General features: G+C 41.3%; 1 protein-coding gene across 6 annotated transcripts in view; it reads right to left on the bottom strand.

The window, feature by feature from the left end:
- Positions 1-146: 146 nt before the first annotated feature.
- PPP1R13B (protein phosphatase 1 regulatory subunit 13B) overlaps positions 147-23,163 on the bottom strand; it is a 67,091-nt gene continuing 44,074 nt past the window's right edge. For 4 of the 6 annotated variants that reach the window (XM_079984933.1, XM_079984932.1, XM_079984930.1 and 1 more), the window contains 14 exons: positions 19,157-19,258; positions 17,930-18,104; positions 16,222-16,418; positions 15,084-15,248; positions 14,418-14,598; positions 12,583-12,738; positions 9,486-9,652; positions 8,765-9,266; positions 5,901-6,661; positions 4,942-5,079; positions 4,713-4,846; positions 4,408-4,574; positions 2,727-2,926; positions 147-1,424 (listed from right to left, as the gene is read on the bottom strand). In XM_079984933.1, the coding sequence (XP_079841059.1) occupies positions 1,383-1,424; positions 2,727-2,926; positions 4,408-4,574; positions 4,713-4,846; positions 4,942-5,079; positions 5,901-6,661; positions 8,765-9,266; positions 9,486-9,652; positions 12,583-12,738; positions 14,418-14,598; positions 15,084-15,248; positions 16,222-16,418; positions 17,930-18,104; positions 19,157-19,258 (3,087 nt within the window). In that variant the 3' untranslated portion in view covers positions 147-1,382. The remainder of the gene's footprint in view (positions 1,425-2,726; positions 2,927-4,407; positions 4,575-4,712; positions 4,847-4,941; positions 5,080-5,900; positions 6,662-8,764; positions 9,267-9,485; positions 9,653-12,582; positions 12,739-14,417; positions 14,599-15,083; positions 15,249-16,221; positions 16,419-17,929; positions 18,105-19,156; positions 19,259-23,163) is intronic. The other 2 variants (XM_079984931.1, XM_079984934.1) reach the window with 2 other exon arrangements.

Below are 23,163 nucleotides of genomic sequence, written 5' to 3'. Positions count from 1 at the left end.
TGCACAAGGTTTCATGCCATGCTCAAACTGGTTACTGTGTAGACATGAAAGCAGAGGCAGGTACATTCAATGGGTCAGGGGGCTTCGTTACAAATTATGTTCTTTAAAAAATGTTTTTGGGTAAGAAACACCTACAAACACAGCTATACCTTAGCAGTAGTTTTATTGTGCACACTGGATTAGCAGTGTATCATAGGCTTTTAACTCACATTCATTTAGCAAATATTCTTTTACAATACCCTTCCACTTCTCATCACCACAATATATACAATTAATGCTAAACAGTGGTAAAAGCAAGTTACAACACTGCATCAATGGATATATAAATTATGCACACCGTGTACATGAATAAAGCCAAATGGCCTACAGTTTACAGGGAGGAAATTATAAAACACATATGGCTACAACATAATGGGAAGTTCAAAATAGACTTCTGTATATAAAATAATGTACAACTAATATTCCAGTGAAGTGCTTTTTTTTTGCTCGAAACTAGATAGTGGATAAAGTTATTGCATAACTCACCCTGGCACAAGATGCCAGGCTGCCAAGAACCACAGATGCTGCCCCAGCCAAAACAGCAAGACGTCCTCTTCTTTCTCCCTTCACTCTCTACATAGCCAGCTCAGCCTTTATTCAGTCCTTCAGACCCCCTCCCTACTTTCACAGATAAGATTTAAAGGTCCTTAAAGGGAACCTATTAGCTTTTTTATAACCTGACTCTTACCTTCTCAACTATTGCACTTTTCTTTCATATAGACATACAGATCCCTTAAATATGAATGCAGGTTTGTCCAGAAGATGGAATTCAGTGTGGGTGTGTTTGAGAAAGTTTAAAGTGGTGCTGTAAGCAGAATATCATGAAAAAACATCAAGTGAAGGAACGTGGTTTTGAGAAATGTGCAAAAATCCATTCAGCATTGATGCTTCTCTGTTAGTTAATAACACCTTTTATACCAGAGGACTGTTGGTAATTCCCAGATGCCAACTTACCAAGCTCTTCAAGGATTTACACAGTAAACTCAACAATCAGTTGACAATTTTAATAAAGACCTTGACAGTTACTGTGGACTAGAATGGATCAGACAGCATACCTGCGTTTTGCAAAAGTTTTTAACATCTAGCACAAGTTTTGTTCTTTTAATTCAATTGGCAAAATACTGTAGGCTGTGTTGAGTACCTCTCCCAATGACTGGGTGGGTGAACATGGAACAGATCTCACATACAAACTTCAGATCGGAAATCTCAAATGCTGTCCATCAATTTAACAAGAGCACCAATTAAAACAAGTATAGCTTTACTTCTGGTGAAATGTGATTGAAAATGTTTCCAGTGTATACTTCCAGTTGCCAGCAAGATACTGTATTGCCAAATGATGGTTTTCAGGCAAGAGTTCGTTGCCTAGGTTTTATTCTTGGATATAACTGCAATTAAAAAAGATTTAAAATTATTATTTAGCAAATTATAAAGAATATTAGTTTTTACAACTCTACCATTGCATTAAAAGCAACTTTTATGCAGAACAATTCTACAGTATCATACATATTAGTTCCATTTCTCTTTATTTCTGCTAGAATCTTTTCAACTGAGCTCTTGTGCTTTAGGCTGATGCTTCACAATTTACAACAATAGCAATAATCAGTTCTAAATGAGAACATTAGTAATTTTAACTGTTCAAACCCTTGTATTAGAAAATGATTCTCTTGAAGACTGGTTATTCCACATTGTTTCAAGCTTTGGACTAATAGTAGCATTCTGAACTTAACACACAAATTTGGAAGCAAATTCTACTGCCATGATTTGAGTTTGCTTTCAGATTTGTTTAGGGCCAAAAGGCCCACACTGTCTTCCATTACAGATCCATACTGACCCACTCTATGGAGGTTTCTTGCTGTTTGTTAGTTGAGTGCTTGGGCCCACCACAAGTAAGTCTTTGGCATGTATAGGGAAGGGCCAAACAGCATCCTGTTCAACATCCTGTCTCCTTTCATAGAGGGCTTGCAGCTTAGTATTGTGTTTTAGAAGACAAAGCTGCACTCTTGAGAACTGTACTAGTAACTGGAAATTATGAGTGTCAGAAGCAACACCGAATATTGGGGTGTGTGGGAGTTACCAGAATAGCAAGGGAAGGAGGGGAGATTGTTCCATCAGGCAAGCAGAAATGCTGTGCTGCCAGAAAGTTTGTAACAGCACAATGTTGAATTCCTCCCAGATTATTTATAATGTACAAAGAAAACTACAGTATTTTCCCATCTATAAGACGCCCCCATGTATATTTTTGGGGAGAAAATGGGGGGAGATACTATCGGTGTATAAGACGAGCCCAGATTTTGAACATTATTTTAGAGTAAAAAAAACAGTCCTATACGCAGAAAAGTATGGTAATTTCTGTTGAGCCCCACTTTATTAAATTTCTCTATGAACCCTGTTTGACTATCCCATATTCTATACATTCCATATGATTCACCACCTTAAAAATAGTTATTCTGAGGTCTGCAACTCTGCCTGGGGAGATTAAAATGACCAGCTCCTCCCCCCTTTTTTTTTACTGTTCTTGGTCTGTACTTGAACCTGCAGTGGTACAGTTCAGGAAGAACTTTTCTTCCAAATAAATCAGTACCCCTGTCTTAATCATTCCTAGTTGAGCAATCTGGAGGATTTCTGAAAAGCACTGTATTGTGCTGGAATTAGGTACAGGTTCACGGTGAAGAGCGTGCAAGACTTACCCCCAAGAGATTTTTAGGCACGTAGCCTTCCTTGTCATTGAGACGAGCCCACCACCAGTCTGTCTCATTGTCATCTTTGCGCCTCAAAATGGTAATTGCATCTCCTTCATGGAATGACAACTCATCGTTGTTCTGAGCTTCATAATCCCACAACGCATACACGATGCCTTTGTTCATTACTCCCAGTTTCTCCTGCACACCTATGACCAAGAAACAACTACATTAACCTAACATGACTAAGCAATAACCACTATTTGGAAAATGGATACTGCAATCGTGGCACCCCTGGCTCTTATGCAGCATAGAAATGTAATACAATGTGTAATATAATTGTAGTGAGGGAAGAGAATTCTGTTTGGCCTGCATTTTTGTGCAAACTGACCTAATTTGCACCTTCCAGATTAATATATGGATATATTTCACACTTCTCCAGATTCTGTGATGCAATCCTCAGCTCAATGAAAGTACCAACAGTCATTTTTAAGTGCATATTTTTGGATAAAACACTTGAAAATGTGTACACCAGGATAAAATATGAAGAGTTATGAAAACAAGATGGACCAGACATAAGTACACACATGTGAAATTGACATGGACCAGAGGTGGAGTAGGGGTCTTATCAAATCCCACCACAGTCATAAGGCCTGATTCCTAGAGACAGGTGGTTTTGTCATGGGGAAAGGCAAAAGAAGCACCCTGCAACTAGTTCTAGGAGATTACACCAGTAAGTGTTATACTCCATTATAAGGTAATAAAGGTTGGGAAGCCCAAGAGGTTCAGTGGTTTAGACTACAGCACCACCTGCGTCCCTATTATACCCCATTATATATCTGTCCTGAGTACCTCACTCTACTAGCACTAATACGAGGTTGGCCATTTTGTCCGAGGTTTGTAGAAACACATGTCCCATGGGAAATGGAAACTGGCAAAGCCAATAGGCACAAAGCTCTGAATGGTTGTGAACACGTTCTGGTGGATGAATTTTATGACTTGGCTTAAGCTACACCAGTTCAAGCAGTAATTTACATTGCACTTGCTTAAGCACAGTCAACAGGAAATAATTATCCCCTCTTTTATTATTCAATATGGCAAGTGCATGTTTCTGGAGATTCTGTAGCCGGGAAATGCCTTCGTAGGTAGGCTGCTACATTCTGGATCCTACTAGAACTGCTCTAACTGTCCTTTTGTGGCACAGCTGTTTCTGCTCCAAAGCAGGCTAAATATGAGTCACAGCTCATGGCGAGAAAGGCAGTCATTTCCTAAAGCCAGACATAGGAACATTTGAAGATGTGTTTGTGTCTAACGCCTTCTCCACTCTTCTACCCACTCACATACACAGTGTTCCCACTAACAGCACACAGAATTCCTCAAATCAATGAAGAATACAACCTATATTACCTTAGTTTCCACCCCTTTATCATCTGATTTAGTGAGCAAACTAGCCACACGGTGTATGTCACACTTTCTTAATTTGATACCTCATTTGCCTCTCTACAACAACAGCTGGTATTCTAACATTATTGTTGTTTTGGTGTACTGCTGCATAAATCTTCACACAAAATCGAATACACACTTTTCATTGTAAAGTAAGCAATGCCATACTTCTAGATCCTGGAACAAGTGAGGAAGGACAAATTCAAGCAAAGTTCTGAAATCTCAAGTTATAGAACCTGAAACTCACCATACAGAAACTGGGAACACTGAATATAACCTTCCTCCATTTCCTCACACTTGTCTGCTGCAGTTTCTATGTCACTTATGGTTGAAGCAAAAATTGCTGCTCCAGATTCAACAAGTAGCTTGCAGAGATGAACGCTGTTGCAAGAGGCAGCACAGTGCAAAGGAGTCCTGAAAACAAAGCAAAAGACTCAATGTCAAGTGAGACAAAACGTGCCCTCGTTCCTGTGAAGATGGATTTGCACTAGTAACTGGTTACTAGCTTTTGTTGGCACCCAACAGAAGTGTGTGCTCGACTTGGTCTCTTACCATCCATCACTGTCTGCTGCATTCACATTGACACCAAAATCCAACAGGAACTTAACTATGTGATGATGGCCAGCACACACTGCATTGTGCAGAGGAGTGATTCCTTCATCATTAGGTTTGCTGGGGTCATCCACCTAAGTTGGGGGAAAACAAGGACTGACTGCATGAACTTAAATATTTTCCACCATCAAAACATAACATAGGCGAGTAACAATATTTCCAAGTTTACCTCGTATATGATCCTTTGCACCAAGTCAAACTCTCCCTCCAAAGAGGCATCCAGCAGCAAAGCCAAGGGATTGAACTTGACCCTCAAGCTGTGGCCAGTTCTCTCCGAATTGGGTTTCTTCAGGTTGGTCCTTTTGGTCTGAGTAAAAAGGCAACCCTGAGTTTCAAACTGCATCAGTATCAGAACATTGTGAACTGCAGTCTATCATAGACAAATTTATCCTGTTTTAAACTTTTGTTTTCTGGAACTAGTAGAAACATGAGAACTGCCCCAACTTTGTCTCTAGCTTTTCTTTAATGCTCATAATATCTAGATAATCGCCACTACTTGTTTTCCTAATGTAACTGAAAGGGAGCCCGCTTGGTGTATTCCCATAGGACAATAGTCTTTAATATTTTCAGACCCAAGATTTAGCTTTTAACTGTACATGTCCTGCTCTCTCTCTTTTACTTATAAATGTTTGGTGCTGGTGGCATGATCATAACCCACCGACTGAGGACCAAGGCCTTAAAAGACAGGCCTGCACAATTTTAAGCTGAATGGAGCCCACCAGCAGCTCGATGAACCTTTTGTTTTGTCTGCCTGCCTGGGAATTCAAAACCAAGGTTATCAAGAACTTGGCAGGTCACAATGCGACTGTTATACTGCTTTCAGCTTTGTGGATCAAAGTGCACTTCACCAAAATACACATTGCAGGCACAGTCAAATCTTGCTTCTGTACTTGCCTGACTTGCCCTATGTAACACCTTTGTCCTACATCCAAGACACAGGTTAGACTTATTGGCCATTTGTTTGGGAAAAATTTAGAATATACTAAGAAAGTTGTATGGGGGGGGGTGGACTTGCTGTACACACTCAACCTAAAGTGGATTCAAAGTTTTGCAGATTCCACGATGTGGCATAGCACTGCTTAGGCCCCCCCTCCCCCAGATCACACTGGTTTTGGCGCAGTATCTTACCGCAGGAAGAGGAGGAGGAGGAAGAGCAGGTGGCGGCTGCATTTCCTCTTCTTCTGGGGAATCTGCCTCTGGGGTTGGACTAGGTGGCCGCTCAATAGAAGGGGCTACAGCAGGGTTGTTGTTGTTGTTATCATCCTCCGTTGTCTCGGGCATTTGATTTGTGTTTTCTTCACTGATCAACTCCTCAGTTGCAGGAGAAGGTAGTTCGTTATCATTGGCATCTGATGAAGGCTCATCAGGAAGAGGAGCTGTCGGGGGCACAGCTACGGGCTCCTCAATATTGCCATTGGTGTTTGTGTTCCCATTGTCAACATCTGCCAAGGTGCCTATGAAGTCCTGTGAGTTGCTTGGCTGATAAAAAGGGGCACCTTCTATTCCTCCGGCCAGGGTATTAAAGCGCTGGTACAATAGCTTCTGAATGTTTGGCCCACTGGGGCCTTCTGGTTCAGTGATGGAACTCCGCTTCTTCAAGGGCCTGGGAGCATTGGCCAGTTTCCTGCGAAGGGCTTCCAAATCAGCATCACTTTGGTAGCGAAGGGGCGAATGCACAATGGGCGTGAGCTTGGTGGGGCTGAGGGGGCGAGGGATGTTTTCTACGTTGCTGTTATCACCAGAGGGTGGGATGTTTTCCAGTTCTTGATCTTTTTCACTATACTCATTGGGAGGTTGAGGCTGTGATGGATTGGCAGGCAAAGAGCTGTGAAGGAATGGCAACGGCGAAGGGGAAGTCGAACCGGACTGTACAACAGGCTTCCCATAAACTGAGAAGAAAAAGTAGCAGTTAGGGATGGGTCTAAATTAACATGGAGTAACTTGTCAGAAGTTTTGTTTGTTGTTTTAAAAATCATATAAAAATTAATGGTGACAGTTGCCAATTTTGTAGCTTCAAATGCATGAGGAAACTACTTAAAAGCAACTCATCTTTCTAACAATTATGGACATTTTCATGCAGTTATAAAGCAGTCATAAAAGTGGGGAAGATTTGGAAGGGAGGTCATGGTTCTTGGGTATAGATATCTAAAAAAGGAAGGACATACAGCACTAAAAAGCCTAAACATCTCTAATGTGTAGCATTCCTTGCAAGTCAGCCCCTTTATGAAATATAGATATGATGTGCTTTAAATAGCAAGCAAAAGAGAACAAGGAGTAGCACACCAAAGGTGCCCACTAAGCTACAGATACAGTGACAGCAAACTGCTGGGAAATGAAAAACAACATTCTGTTATGATATCTCAAATATACTTGAGGACATCCGTGGCTTCAAGAAATAATACAAGATATTTCACCATTTTGTTGCATTTATCCATTTCCAACATGAAGTTATTAGTGGCGAGTTGACATTTCTTAGTTCTCTTATCAACAGTAATTTTCAACATAAATGCCATAGAATGTAAATCCCTCACTAGCGCCCTCTAATGTTTGCAGAGGTCAATCATATTCCCTCTCACATTGTGACTAGACAGGTCAAGTGGGTTTTAATCCTATGTCTTTTAGCATTATATTAATACCTCCATGTCACTTCTGGAAATGCTAATAAACCTAGTGTTAACTTCACTCCCCCCAATCACTCATGTAAATATTGGGTTGTAGTCGATGTTAGTCCTACTCAGAGTAGACCCACTGAAATTAATGAACAGGGCTATCTCAGGTTCACTAATTTCAGTGAGTTGAGATTAGTTGGAAACAACTCATTCAATAAAACAGGCCCCCAAAGTAATCCTTGAGATGGTTGCAGAAGTGGCTCACAGTGGCATAGCGTGGGTTGTCAGCACCCGGGGCAAGGCAAGTAATTTGCGGCCCCTGCAGTGAGAGAGAGTGAGTGAGCCAGGTAGGGGCAGAGAGGTGCGAGCGCCCACCCCGATGTTGCGCCCAGTGCGGCCGGCCCCCCCTGCACCCCCCACACTACGCCACTGGTGGCTCATCAGGTGAGACAGAATCACATCACTATTTCCCCAGCAGGTATGTTGCTGCCAATTAGAGAGAAGGAAAGGGGAGAGGTCTGCACAGTATGGGTGCACTGGCGGGGACACTGAATTAGCTCTCCAGTGTGTATGCACTGCACTGACTTTGACGCCTCACCCCTCTCCTTCTTGGTAAGCAGCAGTGACAAACATGCTGAGAATCTAGCTTTGCAGCTCCACCCCAACCGGTTCAAATATGTCCCCTTAACAACTGTCTTTGAAGCAAATATTGTTCAGCACCTCAGACCTGTCACGATGTAGAGAGAGGAAGAGCACAAGCCCCAATTTTAGATTTGTAGCAAAGCATAACCCACTTCTGCCTCCCAATTAGATGCAATGCTGCAAACCTGTAATGTACAGTCATTTGTAAAGAAATCCTGGGTTAGCAGAATGCCCAAGCTCTTTTCTACCATTTGAAATAAACAGCACTTTTTTAAGCAAAGATCTAATTTACATCAACGCGGGTGGCGCTGTGGGTAAAACCTCAGCGCCTAGGGCTTGCTGATCGCATGGTCGGCGGTTCGAATCCCCGCGGCGGGGTGAGCTCCCGTCTTTCGGTCCCAGCTCCTGTCCACCTAGCAGTTCGAAAGCACCCCTAAGTGCAAGTAGATAAATAGGAACCGCTTTATAGCGGGAAGGTAAACGGCTTTTCCGTGTGCTGCGCTGGTGCCGGCTCGCCAGAGCAGCTTTGTCACGCTGGCCACGTGACCCGGAAGTGTCTGCGGACAGCGCTGGCCCCCGGCCTCTTAAGTGAGATGAGCGCACAACCCTAGAGTCGGACACGACTGGCCCGTACGGGCAGGGGTACCTTTTCCTTTTTAATTTACATCAAACCTAATTTAACTCCTGTAAGTATCGAGCAGCTCTTAAACAGAAGAGAGATGCAACATCAAATTATTCTACCTGCTTTAACGGACTTGTTCAGGGTATTGTATACAGCCTGTTGATAGTTCTTTGGTGGCGTCGCTTGCTGAAGGTACATGGAATAGATGGAACTGGAGTTCACGGTTTGGGGCCCTTTCCTGGGAGACTGGGGCCTTGAGCCTTTGTCAGCTAAGAAAGGCCTGATGGCCACAGTTAAGGGGAGATCAGGCCTGCCATCGCCACCTGGAAATAATGGGGCGCCAGAAGGTTGATATGTGGGGCTTGGAGGCACAGATATTCTCTGCTGTATTTGTTGCGAGGAGCTTGGCTGATGAACGCTGCTGGCTGGTGGTAACGGAACAGGTCTTTGCCGGCTTGCTGCTGTAGAGCCTGGTCTTGGGAGGCTGCCATCTTTTCGCCTTTCAAGGGAATTGGTAGAACCTGTTCCCAACGGAATGGAGCTTGGGTAGGTCCCATAGTTCTGGGGCAACTGCTTACTTGCTCCAGGGATGGTAGGTGGTACTTTCCCTATATCAAGACCCTGTGGAGGGGAAAACAGAAGAAGTGTCTGAAAAGCTGAGAAGGCTGTTCTTCTATCCTATATAGAAAACAAATCCCTTTTTAACACATATCTGATGGATGAAGTACACAGAGAGGCCCATAGCCCATACAGAAATGTTGTACACAAACATGAAAAACACCATGAATTTTTGCTACTGTATGCAGCAAGGGGGTGGGGGTAGAAGTGATAAAAACTCACCAGCTTATCAGTACTTCCTAATGAAGAAGACAAAGGCTGACTTGATATCGTTCCTTGTTTTAAACCAGCGTCCATGCTGGATTCCTTCCAGTCTGCATTGGAGATTTGTGGCGGCTTCACCACAGGAACAGGGCTCTGCTTAACTGCTGACCAGGTTCCCTCGTTAGCTGGCAACAAAGGAAAATGTTTATGAAATGGTTACTGGTGCCCACACATTTGTATAAAGAGAATATGAAATTGTGAATGGAAGATAGTGCAGAATAATTCAGATTAAGAAAATCAGAGTAGGATTAGAGATGCCAACAATCAGTTAAATGTGTTTAATCTAAAATAATGTTTATTAATGTATTTTATTATTAAATTTCCACCCAGCCTATCTGTACTAGGTTCCGAAGGTGGCCAAGACCGATAAAGCATATATGCAATAAAGCATATTAAATCACAAGCTTATACATAAGGCCAAAGAAGCAACTGGTAACCTGTTTAGAGCTCTGAGTACTGTTTTGAGTTTAGTGAGATTTCATTATTTTAGGGATACATTCATAGATTTCTGCTGGCTCTAGAAAAGGCCGCACAATAAAGATTCTCACAACTGGATATCGCCCATGTATTTCTGTAAGTTGGTCTGAGCCCACAGGATGGGAAAATTATAATAAAATACATTAAGACTAAACATTCCATTTCAATTCAAACTGAATTCTACAGATGTATTGTGCTGAAAGATAATTCATTATCTTAATCTAAAGATGCCTTTTGATTTCTGATTAGAATTAAGATCATTGAGAATGCATTGTGGTTTGCAACATACAGTTCATAAACTGCTGTTTTTTGTTTCCTGAATGCCACGAAGAGCTGCCTTCGGGGCCAACATCAAGATCTGACACTGTCCATGACCTTCTATTATCATCATCTGGGGTAGTACAAAGAATCAGAAAGTCAAGTGAAGATATTATCTCCCCAACACACCCCGACATCATGCCCACCTGGAAAATAAGAAGAAACTTTCTAAATGTGAATTTTGATATAGATTATATGAAAAAACCACCCCAACTGAGCAAATGCATGCCATATTCATAAGCACAGCAGTCAAGCAAATGCACTGAGAACCAGATGGATCTGCTGCTCGTGTGTTATTTTCCCCTTTTTGTAGGGGGATAGCAGAAACTAGAAAGGTGGCTATGGAAATAACTGGTTTGTATCCATGCATTTAATGTATCCTCTTCAAGCGAGAAATTGACTTTGAATATCAGAATACTTTGACACAAACCCAGAAGCTAAAAAAAATTTTTTTTTTTAATTTGAAGCAAAACAGCACCTGAAGAGGATGCCAACTTCAACTTTTAATGAAATTTGTCTAAAGTAATGGTTACTCTTAGAACAAAAAAATGCTCTTTCTCATACATGCCGTAAAAAGCTTCTTTTGTAACGACGTTTCCAATTTGTGCATCTCAATTTTCATAATTTCAAGAACAGCAAGAACCCAGTATTATATAAAAGTTATAACCAGAGATAAGAGGCCTGATTTGGAACACTTGATACAGTTAGTAGCAAGCAGAAATAAAGCATTTAATCTGAAAATAAACATTTGGTACAAAACCCGCTCTATTTTTTTCTAGGAGGCTATTTCATGAAATAGTGTACCAGAGAGGTCTGATCCCCACCCCCATAATATCTCTCTCTCTCTGTACCAGAGAGGTCTGATCCCCACCCCCATAATCTCTCTCTCTCTCTCTCTCTCTCTCTCTCACACACACACACACACACACACACACACACACAGCCCAATGCTAAATAACAAACTGCTTTTGAAATTGCCTTTGGTTTAAAACATGTCTTGCTGCATGGCATGCGGTGGGGTCTGCTGTTCAAGAAAACAATACCAAAGCCACCTTGAGCATGCAGAATTATTTGTATGATTCTTGGAAACCTGGGGTCCACAGCAGAACATGCACACTTCATTTTATTTCTGTTTCTATTTCAAAACTGCCCCGCCAACTTGCTCGTTAAACTATTCAGAATTCAACAGCTGACTGAAAATCAAAGGGAATCCCTTTGATGGTCCGCTCCCAGTGACAATCAGCAGTTTTTGTAACTACCAGTGTCAGTTCCTGTAAATACCCATCAGCTGACTGGCAGTTAAAGTGACCTCCCCCCCCCCCCACATTAAGAAGATGAAAACTAAATGTTAGTGAAGTTCAATTTCAGTGGAATCTGTGCACTCATAAGTAAGTTCCACTGTGTTCCATGGAATTTATTCATTAGTAGGTGTGTTTAGGATTTTAGACTGATGATGTGAGCCTGTATAAAAAGGACCCCTGACAGTTAAGTCCAGTCGTGAACGACTCTGGGGTTGCAGCGCTCATCTCGCTTTACTGGCCGAGGGAACTGACGTTTGTCTGCAGACAGTTTTTCTGGATCATGTGGCCAGCATGACTAAGCCGCATCTGGCGAAACCAGAGTGGCGCACAAAAACGCCATTTACCTTCTCGCCGGAGTGGTACCTATATATCTACTTGCTCTTTGACGTGCTTTCGAACTGCTAGGTAGGCAGAAGCTGGGACCGAGCAACAGGAGCTCACCCCATCACAGGGATTCAGCAAGCCCTAGGCTCAGTGGTTAAGACCACAGCGCCACCCGCATCCTGTGAGCCTGTATATGTTTGCTCAAAAAGCCCCACTGAGTTCAATGGGACTTACTGCCAGGTACATGAGTACAGATCACAACCTAAGTAACTTGTCCACAGCCACAAAGTAAACCACCTAAGAACAAGACTAGAGAACACAAAAAACAGTACCTGCTTATGTCAAAATATATACAATGTGACCCTATGTGAACTTTCTTGACTCAAGGTACCAGCATAGTTAGTTATTTGCTAGCTAAGTATTCTGCTTTTTCTAGATACATGAAGGAGAGCATTTTAGATTTGTTCACTTGCGAAATACCCAGAAAACAATGAAACACACATACATGCTTCTATTGACAATATATAGACACAGTTCTAAAAATTCCTGTTTAATATGCATCTGTGTGCCAAAGCTCAGATGACCATATTAAAAATGGGATTTCTTAGCTTGCCAAAGATCTTCTACAGACTCACAGTGCAGGATCTCAGAAAGAGTAGAAGCTGAATGGATGATATTGTGAACAGCAGACTGAAGAGAGGGAGGTGACAGAATAGGTTCCACTATAATGTCTAAATCAGAAATCTTCCAGGGACCTGGAGATTTTTTCACACACCCATAGTCTGTATCTACTGGAGACGACCAGATCCAGTCACACAGTAAAAGAAAAAGGGGGAAAAAATAGGATGTGGAAAACAATTACAACATAAAAGACAAGAGAGAGATTAAAACGTAAAAGAGAATAGGAAAATGTACAGATAAAAGTATGACACTCAACATATTAAGAAAGAGCCCTCACGTTGTGTCTCAAACAAAATCTGGGTAGAAAACGATTTTCAACTTAAGCTACAGGGGAGAAAAAGTCAGTTTTTTAAAAAGAAGTGCATATGTAATTTATATGACTAAAGTGCATTCTGCATATATTGTACTTGGCTGCTAGAGACAAGGGCTCATAACCAACCAAAACCAATTAGCCAGATATCCAAAATATTGTACAAGGCTAAAGCCAATGACGTATCTGGAGGCATTCTGTGTTCAGAAACTGCAAGCAGGACTTGTTTTGACTAGTTAGGTATCAACTGTTTGTTTTCAAAGATAACCTATCGAAAAGGAATCTGCAAGTTGCAGAAACCATCTACATATATGTGTGTGAAGATGCATGTTATACTGTTTTTACATCTCCTGAAATGCTACTTATGTTAAAAGTCTGGTCTCTTGCCTCTCCATTTTCATGAGGCAGGGCAATTCTCACCCTCCATTAAGCCTGAGCAAGAACTGGCCTGCCCTCCATTTTCCACGTGAGAAAAATAATCCCTGCCAAACCTCTGAATCCACAAATTTCAGGCTGTCTAGCAATGAGATGGGGGACCCTAGGGACTATTTATACCTGCAAAAAGTAGCTTCCTCTGACCCTTGTGAGGCTTCTAGCATACCCTCACTCTGAAAATTCCCTTTTAGGGCCAGAGCACTGTGTTGCAAGTGAAGTCGTTTAGGATCAATCAGGTTTGAGCCACAGAGTTCCTTTTTTTCAGTATTTTGTTTTGTCCAACTGCCTTCTTCTTTCCTTCTACTAGAAATAAAACTTCATATAATTTGACTGTTGCAGATCTGGAGTGGGTGCATTTGCCAAGCTCAAGGATTCTAATCATCCCCCACAACCCTGGATCATTTGGGCTCATGCTAAATAAGAACAGAATGGGGGATCAGTCAGTTGCTCTGATCTCTGGGAGAGATGGAGAACTTTTCAGCTCACTTTATGCCTTGGGTAAACTGTGAGGGATCTGGATGGGAAACACAAGAGGCTCTGTTCCTAGGATCTCAGGACTCTTAGAACTTCCTTGAGCACCCCAGATTTCTTCCCACCTTGGGGGGGATAGCTGTGAGTTCAAAGGTGGCAGCTGTTACTGGTTGGTTATTGCCCTACTCCGCAAGGCAGTTGTGCAAGGAAGGACATGAGAGGCTCTCCTGAACACTCCCCTTCTGTCACAATACTCACATCAGAATTGTTCTTCTTGCAATTAAATATGAATTTTAATCACAGCCATACTTAATGTAGGAGTTGCAGATGGTACAACATCATATTGGCAAACCACAGAGGCATTTAATAGTAACTTTGGGACAAAGGAGAAAGCATCTCGACTCATGTTTTTGTCAAATGACTGAACAAATGAGTTTGTTCAATATGAAAGTGAGCTCTGGGGGTCCTAATCCCTTCCACCTTATGGAAGGGACTGATCATCATCCCCAAAGGCAACTCCTTTGTCACCTCCTACTGTACAAAACAATGGACTTGTTTTTGTGAACTGCTTACCAGATTTCGATCTTCCGTGAGTTGCACTAGTAGTAATAGTGAGGGACTGTGGTTTCACTGGGTCAACTGGCACAGCATAGCTGCTGGAGCTGGGAACTTGAATGTATGGCCCCACGGCTGCAACTCTGCCCGAAGCATTCAACGACGATTGAGGAGAGGATGTTCCATTTATCCGGTTTAACTAAAAAATGGCAAATCAAAAGGTGTGTTAACATCAATATCAGCATGTGTCTACATATCTGCAGAATCTTTTTAAAAGGAAGAGTTATAGAAGAATTACAGTGTGCTTCTCTCTGGGGTTCAAACCCATTAGCCCTTCCTCCTCTCCTCCCTCACCCCTGGGGCATTTTCTCTTTTACGTTCATAAGCAACGTTAATAACGGTCCTGCTTCCGTTTTATTATCTCTCTTTCCCAACTACTGGGAATGTGGAAAGCATTTCATCTCAGAAGGCACCAAAAAGCATCATATAATATATCCCCTTCTCCCTTTTGGTTCCATGCCATAGAGCTGCAAAGTCTGCATAATAGGGAACTCATGAGATTATTAGGAAAACACAAGTAATGCATTATTCACTTCTATGGGGCTAGAGGAAATGGAAACTTGATGAAGCTTGATGAGCTTTGTAGAAGTATTGAAATGTGGCCCTTTTAATAGTTTATCTTACAGGGATGTTTTCTTTTTGACGTGCCTCAACTTTTTTCTTGTATAGGCGCTCACGTAGCTCATTGATACGCTTGTCCATCATGGCAACCTCCATGTTACGCTTATTCAGAAGTTCTTTCTGCTGCTGAAGCTTGGTGTTCTGTTCCTGATTAAGCCTGTTACGAATCTATAAATAAACAGAGTGATTATCACTACTTCGGTTTGGGTTGTTTTTAAAGGTAAAAAACCTCAATAATCTGTAGAAAAAACAGCTATGTCCTGTGTGTGCCCTCTGGAATTATTTTTCATTTAAATAGCAGAATAGTTATGCTAGACAAAAAACTGCCTTTTGAAACTTAAGAGGTTCAGTGGGGAACTGCTGTATAAGAAAAAACAAATCCAGAGCTCTATTGGGCATACAAAATTAATTGTATAGTTCTTTGGAGTCAAGCCTAGCTAGTTTAACACATGCCTAAAGACTAAATACATCTACTTGCTTGTAAGTCCAATTTATTTCTTTCAGATATATTTCTAAGGATTGTGCTCAGGGGCATAAACTAAAATCTATATACTTCTTTGTAAAGCCCTCTGACATACTTTCATTTCCCAGAAAGCACCTGTTCAGTCATGAATAAATACAGCATGCAATCAATTAACAGCGCCTAAGTAAAACATCAAAACTATATAAAGAACACTGAAAAGAAAAGCAGTAATATAAAACCTTCCTTAATTTATAAGAAATTTGATTAGGATATGATTTCCAGTATTAAAGTTGTGCTGCTGGATTTTGTCCATTTCCAAATAAAGGATGTCATCTTATAGACATTTAGCTGGGAATAAGCCCCACTGAACTCACAAAGATTTACTTCTAAGAATATATAGTGCTTAATATGTGAATGAAACACCAACTAAAATGCCCAATTGTAATACTGCTTTTCTTTCTTAGAAGAGGGATGAAAGGAAAATATTTATTCAATTGCTTTCAATGGTAATGGGGAGTCATGACCAACTGGCAGCCTGGATATGGCCCTGAAACAATTTTACTTGGTCCCTTGAAACTGCTACGTTTTAATTGAGATGCATTTTAACTGACACTAAATAGAAGAAAGCCCCAGTTTTGTTCATTGGCACTATGTAAAATGTATGTCATGATTGTTTACCTGTAGCTCTTGGTATAATTTTTTTAATTCTACAGCGGCAGGCCCTGTCATCTGTCCATTGTAAGACTGGAACCCATTCAGCTTCCCTTTTCTCAGGTCCTCTAGCTGTTGAGTAAGCTGGTCTACCTTTAACACTGCAGCTTGTAACTCTTGTTGCTTTTCCTGGAAGATGGCACTGATATGTTCAATTTCAGTGGCTGCAATTAAAATGGAGAATGAATGCAAACACATAGAAACAGAAACGAGCATGAGGCCATAAGCAACGCTGTTCAAATATTTTCTCGGAGCTGCTGCAGAATGAAGCTTATAAGCAAAATAATTTGGGGGCAGGGCCAAAGGAACCAACTCCTAGGAGCCGTTGGGGCTTTGGCCCCCACAATAAAATATTTGAGGGGGATGTTCCCCCAGGTTGACGGGCATTGCCATTGAAATGTGCAAGCACCACATCATTTGATCGATTATACGGGGTGGGGCTTACCTGACCCCATATTTTATTCGAGTTGGCACCCCTGGTGGGGGCAAAGGAAAGTGCTGTGGTTGATTCTGTCTGGATAAGGCTATTAAGTGGTCATGCCTAAATTGGACTTTAGAGTATTATGTTCCCCAGTCCACAACCCCCCGAATCAGCTGCTGGAGTTTGAAGTGCAGCAAGCAGAAGGCAGTGCTCTGCTGATCAGATCTAGCACAAGCCAATTGCAGGGACACAATTGAATGCCTCATGCCATGAGTTCCCTGGTTAATATTCCAGAGTCCCTGAAACATTAAGATATGAGGGGTCAATTAATTTCTGTTCCTTACAATCAGCACATTATATAAACAATTCACATTACGTTTCCGAGCACAATTCAAAGTGTTGGTGCTGACCTTTAAAGCCCTAAATGGCCTCCGCCCAGTATATCTGAAGGAGCGTCTCCTCCCCCATCGTTCTGCCCGGACACTGAGGTCCAGCTCCGAGGGCCTTCTGGCGGTTCCCTCACTGCGAGAGGCCAAGTTGCAGGGAACCAGGCAGAGGGCCTTCTCGGTGGTGGCGCCCGCCCTGTGGAATGCCCTCCCATCGGATGTCAAGGCGATGGACAACTACCTGACATTCAGAAAACATCTGAAGGCAGCCCTGTTCAGGGAAGTTTTTAATATGTGACATTTTAGTGTATGTTTCATCTCTGTTGGAAGCCGCCCAGAGTGGCTGGGGAAACCCAGTCAGATGGGCGGGGTACAAATAATAAATTATTATTATTATTATTATTATTATTATAAGATTTCAGACTGATATTAATCTCTTTTAGTATTTCAACTTTTGTATGTTTTTTTAAAAAGTAGGGCTGTTTTATCTTTTTCAAACTGCTTGGAGGTTTTTTTACAACCAAGCAGTGTATAAATTTTATGAAATAAATAAATAGCAAACGCGAGAGTCTGAGAATGCTGAAAAGACATTCTGAAATGCTACAGAACGACATGTTTCTGCTCGTGTGCCTAATACAGGATGCTTACTACGCTGCAATATGTTCCCTTCATTATGGCAACTGGAAAAGTGCACTCAAAATAGTGAAAATGGCTTCCAGAGGACTCCATGTTCTGAATGACTCATGTTAATGTTTCCCCATACAACTGGCTGACAGCAGTAGCTCAAACATATTGTTAGCCCTGGCCCCCAATCATCCTCTGGGCCAAGAAACTAAGAGCTTAAAAAAATGGAAGAAGCCACTCGTACACAAATTGCCGTTCATAATCTTGCTGTAATCCACCTGCCCTCTCATGGCACGGATTTTTTTCAGCTTTGTCTCCTGGGTTTCCACTCGTTCTTTAAGTTTCTGAAGCTTTTCACTCTCAGACACAGACTGCTGTTGACGGCGTTCTTGCTGCTTGAGATAACGTAAACGTTGTTCCTATCAAAACAAGTAGAACATGTAATCATGCTGTCTTATTTTTAGAAAAGCATTACCAGTCACTTGCCTGTTACTTCTAAACAAAACAAAACCTCAGTGTGAGTCAGCCAGTGTTTAAATTAGGAAAATCTTACCTGCATACTTCTTCAGTCTGGAAACAAATATATTAAACAACAGCATGAACTTATCTTTTAAGAACCTATTAATGTAAAGTTTTTATGTGCCTCCCAGTTGTATCCTCCAAGAGATACCAGGCCCTTCATTTCTGAAGCTACAAAATAAAATCTCTCATCTACACAAAAACAAGCTCCAGCTGAAACATTCATTCCAACACATCTGTGAAGTTTCCTGCAACTTGTACTTCCTGTTCCTCAAACACACTTCCTCCTGCAGCAAAATGGCTCCCCAACCCCCCATTACATAATTTCCCAGAGGAAATAATGACTAGCAGAAAACTACAAACAGGCAAAGATAAGGAGATCTGGAGCAAGATAAATGCCACTTCTTTAGAATGACAGCATATGGACTAAACAAATACGGGAAATGCTTCCTTTTTCTCCTGAGGTTTTTTAAAACAAAAAACAAAACAAAAAAAACCAACACTAAACTACTACTGTATAACCTAAACTCTTCTCAATTCACTTCTGTCCTCTAACTCAACAGAGACTTCACCTTGTAAATATTGTTTCTTCCATTTAAAAGCAAAATGACAGTGATATTATAACATGATTATGGTGGCGAATCACTGTATTGAACAAAACGCTGAACAAGACTTTATTTCAGAAGGGTTAAGAACACTAGCACTGAAATTTTGTCTCTGCTCAAGTCAGTAGGTGGACCTCTGTTGATAACCATAAAGCCTCAATCACCGATGGACTATGTGACCCTAGACTTGAGACCTACATCTAAGGCAACATGGCATCACACACAGGATTAATGCCACATCACTTCTCAATTTGCAAATTTTCTGTACTACTGGGACTTAGAGCCTTCTGTGAAAACAGCACATTTTCTGTTCTTTCCTTCCTCTTGTTACTGGAAGTGCAGTTTACCTTGGCAACCAGCATTTGCTGCTGATTTTCAATCTGCTGCTGTTGCCTGGCAGCCATATCCTGAAGTTCTGAAAGTGTGAGTTCAACACGTGGGTTTCCAACCTGCAGAGAATAAAGAGAAGCAACATTATTCTGTCATTACACTATGTGAATGCTCATAATTTTTTTTTTCACATTTTAGTTGCCATACATTAACAGTTGACCATTTTCTGCAATAAACTGTCCTTAACACAATTTGGAAAGCAGCCTGCCCTTTGCCCCTGTTCATATTCTATGAAGCATGCCTTCATAGATGATGAACCTACCACCCTTGAAACAGGAAAATCTCATGAAGGACAGATCCCACCTTTTCTACCAATACATGATAGGCATCACCTTGAGGGATAAGGGAAGGAAACACTGGAATTCCTTGATGCAGCCCACACTACAGCTGATGGGTGGTGGGGGTAGAGGTGAGTGGGAATCATAGAATTTGTTTTATTTGTAGCATTTGTAAGTGACCCTATAACAAAAAGTTCTCTGGGTGGTTTACAATAGATAATAAAGCAATGTAATCCAAATAAGATACAAAACGACCACTGTCCAATGCTTTCCTTTCCCCCACCAACATGAAAGCCTACCATTTACTTCAATGTGTGTGTGGAGGGGGGAGATGAGCAGCAGAACTGTGTTTACAAATCTAGAGGGCAGGTAAACACACCTCCAAGGTAGCCCAATGTGATCAGGCTACAAGAGCTGAGGAACTGGCTTTACAAAGAGAAAAAAAGATGCCATTAGGAAGTACTGAAAATATTAAAATTTCCCAATGGATAATTTGTTTCAAACTGTATTCAGCTTTTCACTGTTTTTGTTCCTAAATGTCTGTGCTTTTTTCTCCTTTATGTTAAGAGGTTATTTCCTCTTCTTATGGACTATTTTGTCCTCCAGAGATTAATGTTCAATATATACTGTCTTTGCAATCCCAGAATTCCTCTACACCACTCCTAAGAGTCCTAGAAAGGACACAGAAACTCTTACACTTAATAGCAAAAGCTGCTCAGGTGGGAAATCTTAGTCAACAAATTCTGCCAGAGGGCCAGTGAGGCCTTCACAAATAGCATCCCAGCTACTAAGAGCTTCCTTGCAAGCTGTTCTTTAAGTAGCATTTTGCTACTTAACAGGACTTCAAATGCAATTTCTAATGAGGACCTAAACAGAGCTCATTCTTCAATAAAAAGCTAGTAAATTATTTACTGGTTCCCCAAAGTCCTCCTAGAAATCCCCACTAAAAGGAAATGAAAGTTCAACTATGTAAAAGGAAGAAAACAGCGAGCGGATAAAGTAAAAATGAAAGTACAAACGTGGTGTTAAGTAAAACAAATATAATCACATACATGAACAATACATGACATTATGGAATTATGTTTGCATTCCTATATGCTTTCTATAAAATACAAGATGGTTTGACTATTGAATGTGGAGCACTGCTTTGCATGGAAGAGACTAAGGCAGCACGATAAAGCAAAACAAAGACTGAGGAGCAGAGACCAAAATAATGTGCCATCACAGGCCACCTGTGGGCACTGTAGTGTCCAGCAAGAGTAAAGCAGTGCTTGATCCCAGAATGACCAGGAGTTTAAATGCCTCCAAGCAGTGACCCAGGAGCAGGATTTTCAAATGGAGATACTGATGCAGAAAAACAAAATCTTCCCTGAGAGGGAGGAAGACTTACATGAATCAATGGAGTCCCAAACCATCACTTTCAAAACTCCTTAATCTACTAGTATCCCATAATCATGTATACATAAATATATGGTTGCTTCATGTTTTACAACTACAGCATGGAAGCTTATGCTTAGGGCAGGCTGCTGTCTGCTGAAATGACTTTCACATCTCATAAAAGCAGAACAAAATGCAGAGAGAAAGTAACTGCAAAGGTAGTTGAGATGGCTACTTGCTCTTTCCACTAAGCTGGCTACATGCTCCTCCTGCTCAGATGCTTCTGTTGCCAGAGGCTGGAGCCAACGGGTTCTTTGGCTCTTTGCTGGAGGGATCACTGTGGGATATTATGCTTATTAACTGAACCATTTTTGTGTGTGTGTTGCATTGCATTGGGAGTGTTTTTATTTTTACTGTTTTTCCTATATCAATTCTCAAGCAATTCAAAAAAGTTTCAAATCTTGTTTTGGATGGTTGTTGTGACTATATAATAGAGAGGTGAAAACCATGTATACCACCCTGAGTTCCTTGGAGGAAAGGTGGGATATAAATGTGATAAATAAATGAGGGCCTGATCCTGGGGCATCACATGGGAATGAATGAAGGGCTTTGGATTCAGCTGCCTCTATCCTGCCTTCGGAATGCCCTGTTTTAGGGCTTACTGCATATGAAAACAGTGCCAGCGGTAGATCTATGATTGCAAAATTTTACACAATTGTAACTGTGGCTCTCCTTCACCCGTGTGGTTCATCTGTACTGGAAAAAAGGCACTTCTGCCCTATCTTAACACCACTTCCGATCAGCAGATATAGGGGTTAGGATTGCTGTCTTAGTCTTTAGATCAGTGTTTCCCAAACTTGGACCTCCAGCTGCTTTGGACTACAATTCCATAATCCCTAGCTAGCAGGACCAGTGGTCATGGATGATTGGAACTGTAGTCCAAAAACAGCTAGAGACCCAAGTTTGGGAAACACTATTTTAGATGAAACCTCATGCAGTAGTTTACAAATTTCATCCAGCCTTGATACCCAAATCAAAATTAGTAGCTTTATTTTTACTTTACTTCTTAAAATGTTTATATACCATCTTCCATATCAATCCCAAGGCAGTTTACAACCTTAAAGGTCAGTGCATTAAACAAAAATGTAAAACAGTACAAAAGTACCTTGGTTGTCAAATGGCTTGGCTCCCGAACAAATCAGCTCCCAAACACAGCAAACCCAGAAGTAAGTGTTCTGGGTTGCGAACATTTTTTGGAAGTTGAACATCCAATGCGGCTTCTGATTGAGTGCAGGAAGCTTCTGCAGCCAATCGGAAGCCGCACCTTGGTTTTCGAATGGTTCCAGGAGTCGAACGGACTCCCGAACCGATTGTTTGAAAGTTTGAAAACCAAGGAACAACTGTATAATAAATACATATTAAAATGCAACTATACAGTCTGTAACTCAAATAGTTCTCAGGGTAAATTCCAAAGGTAAATAAATGTGTTTTCAGGAGGTGCAAAAAAACTCAACAAGGTTGGTGCCTGCTTTAAAGCCAGGGGAGATGGTTCTATAAAATGGGTACCATGACAGAGGAGGCCCTCCCCCTGGTTGCCACAAGGCATATTTCCACAGGCGTGGAGTGCATGAAACTGCACTCCACTGCGCTGAACACAGAAACCAAGTGGACTGCCAGAGTAGGGAAGCCCTTTCCTCTTCTCTCAGCACAGAAATGCAGCAGGCTATTGCAAGAGAGACGGACCCCTCCATCCCTCTTCTGCTAGCTCTCAGCAGGCTAGAGAACATTTTTGAAGGCTAGCAACTCTTGTGAGCTAATTAACAAAGCTGGACACACACAGTCCTCGCACACAAAAAAGCAGCAGATGGTCTGAAAAACTGGTGGTTGACTAACTTTAGGCAACCATTCTGCAATTTTAGGCAACCATTTAGGCAACCATTCTGCAACTTTAGGCAACCATTCTGCAATAAAGGTTAAAAACTGAAGTAAACATTTCTCCCCCACAAAAAGATGAAGCACAAGAACAGTAAGAATCAGAAAAATTTGTGAGGAAAACCTCACTTGCAGTCTGATTCAATTTTTAAGTTGTGTATAATGAAGGCTTTCTACCTTCAATTATTCCTACAGTTATAATTTTACACAGAGCTCACACAGTTGATCCTCAATACGACATGTAACATATAAACTTATGTTATAAGCAGAACTTGAAATGTGCATTGCTGAGGTTTTTTTTTCCTAAAAGCAACCCATGGAGCATTTACAAATTCCAACAACAAAAATCAAGATATTCTTATGAGAGATGCCAAAAG

This window comes from Podarcis cretensis (genome assembly GCF_951804945.1).
Source record: "Podarcis cretensis genome assembly, chromosome: 1".
Classification (NCBI taxonomy): domain Eukaryota; kingdom Metazoa; phylum Chordata; class Lepidosauria; order Squamata; family Lacertidae; genus Podarcis; species Podarcis cretensis.
This window is presented reverse-complemented; position numbering and strand designations above follow the sequence as displayed.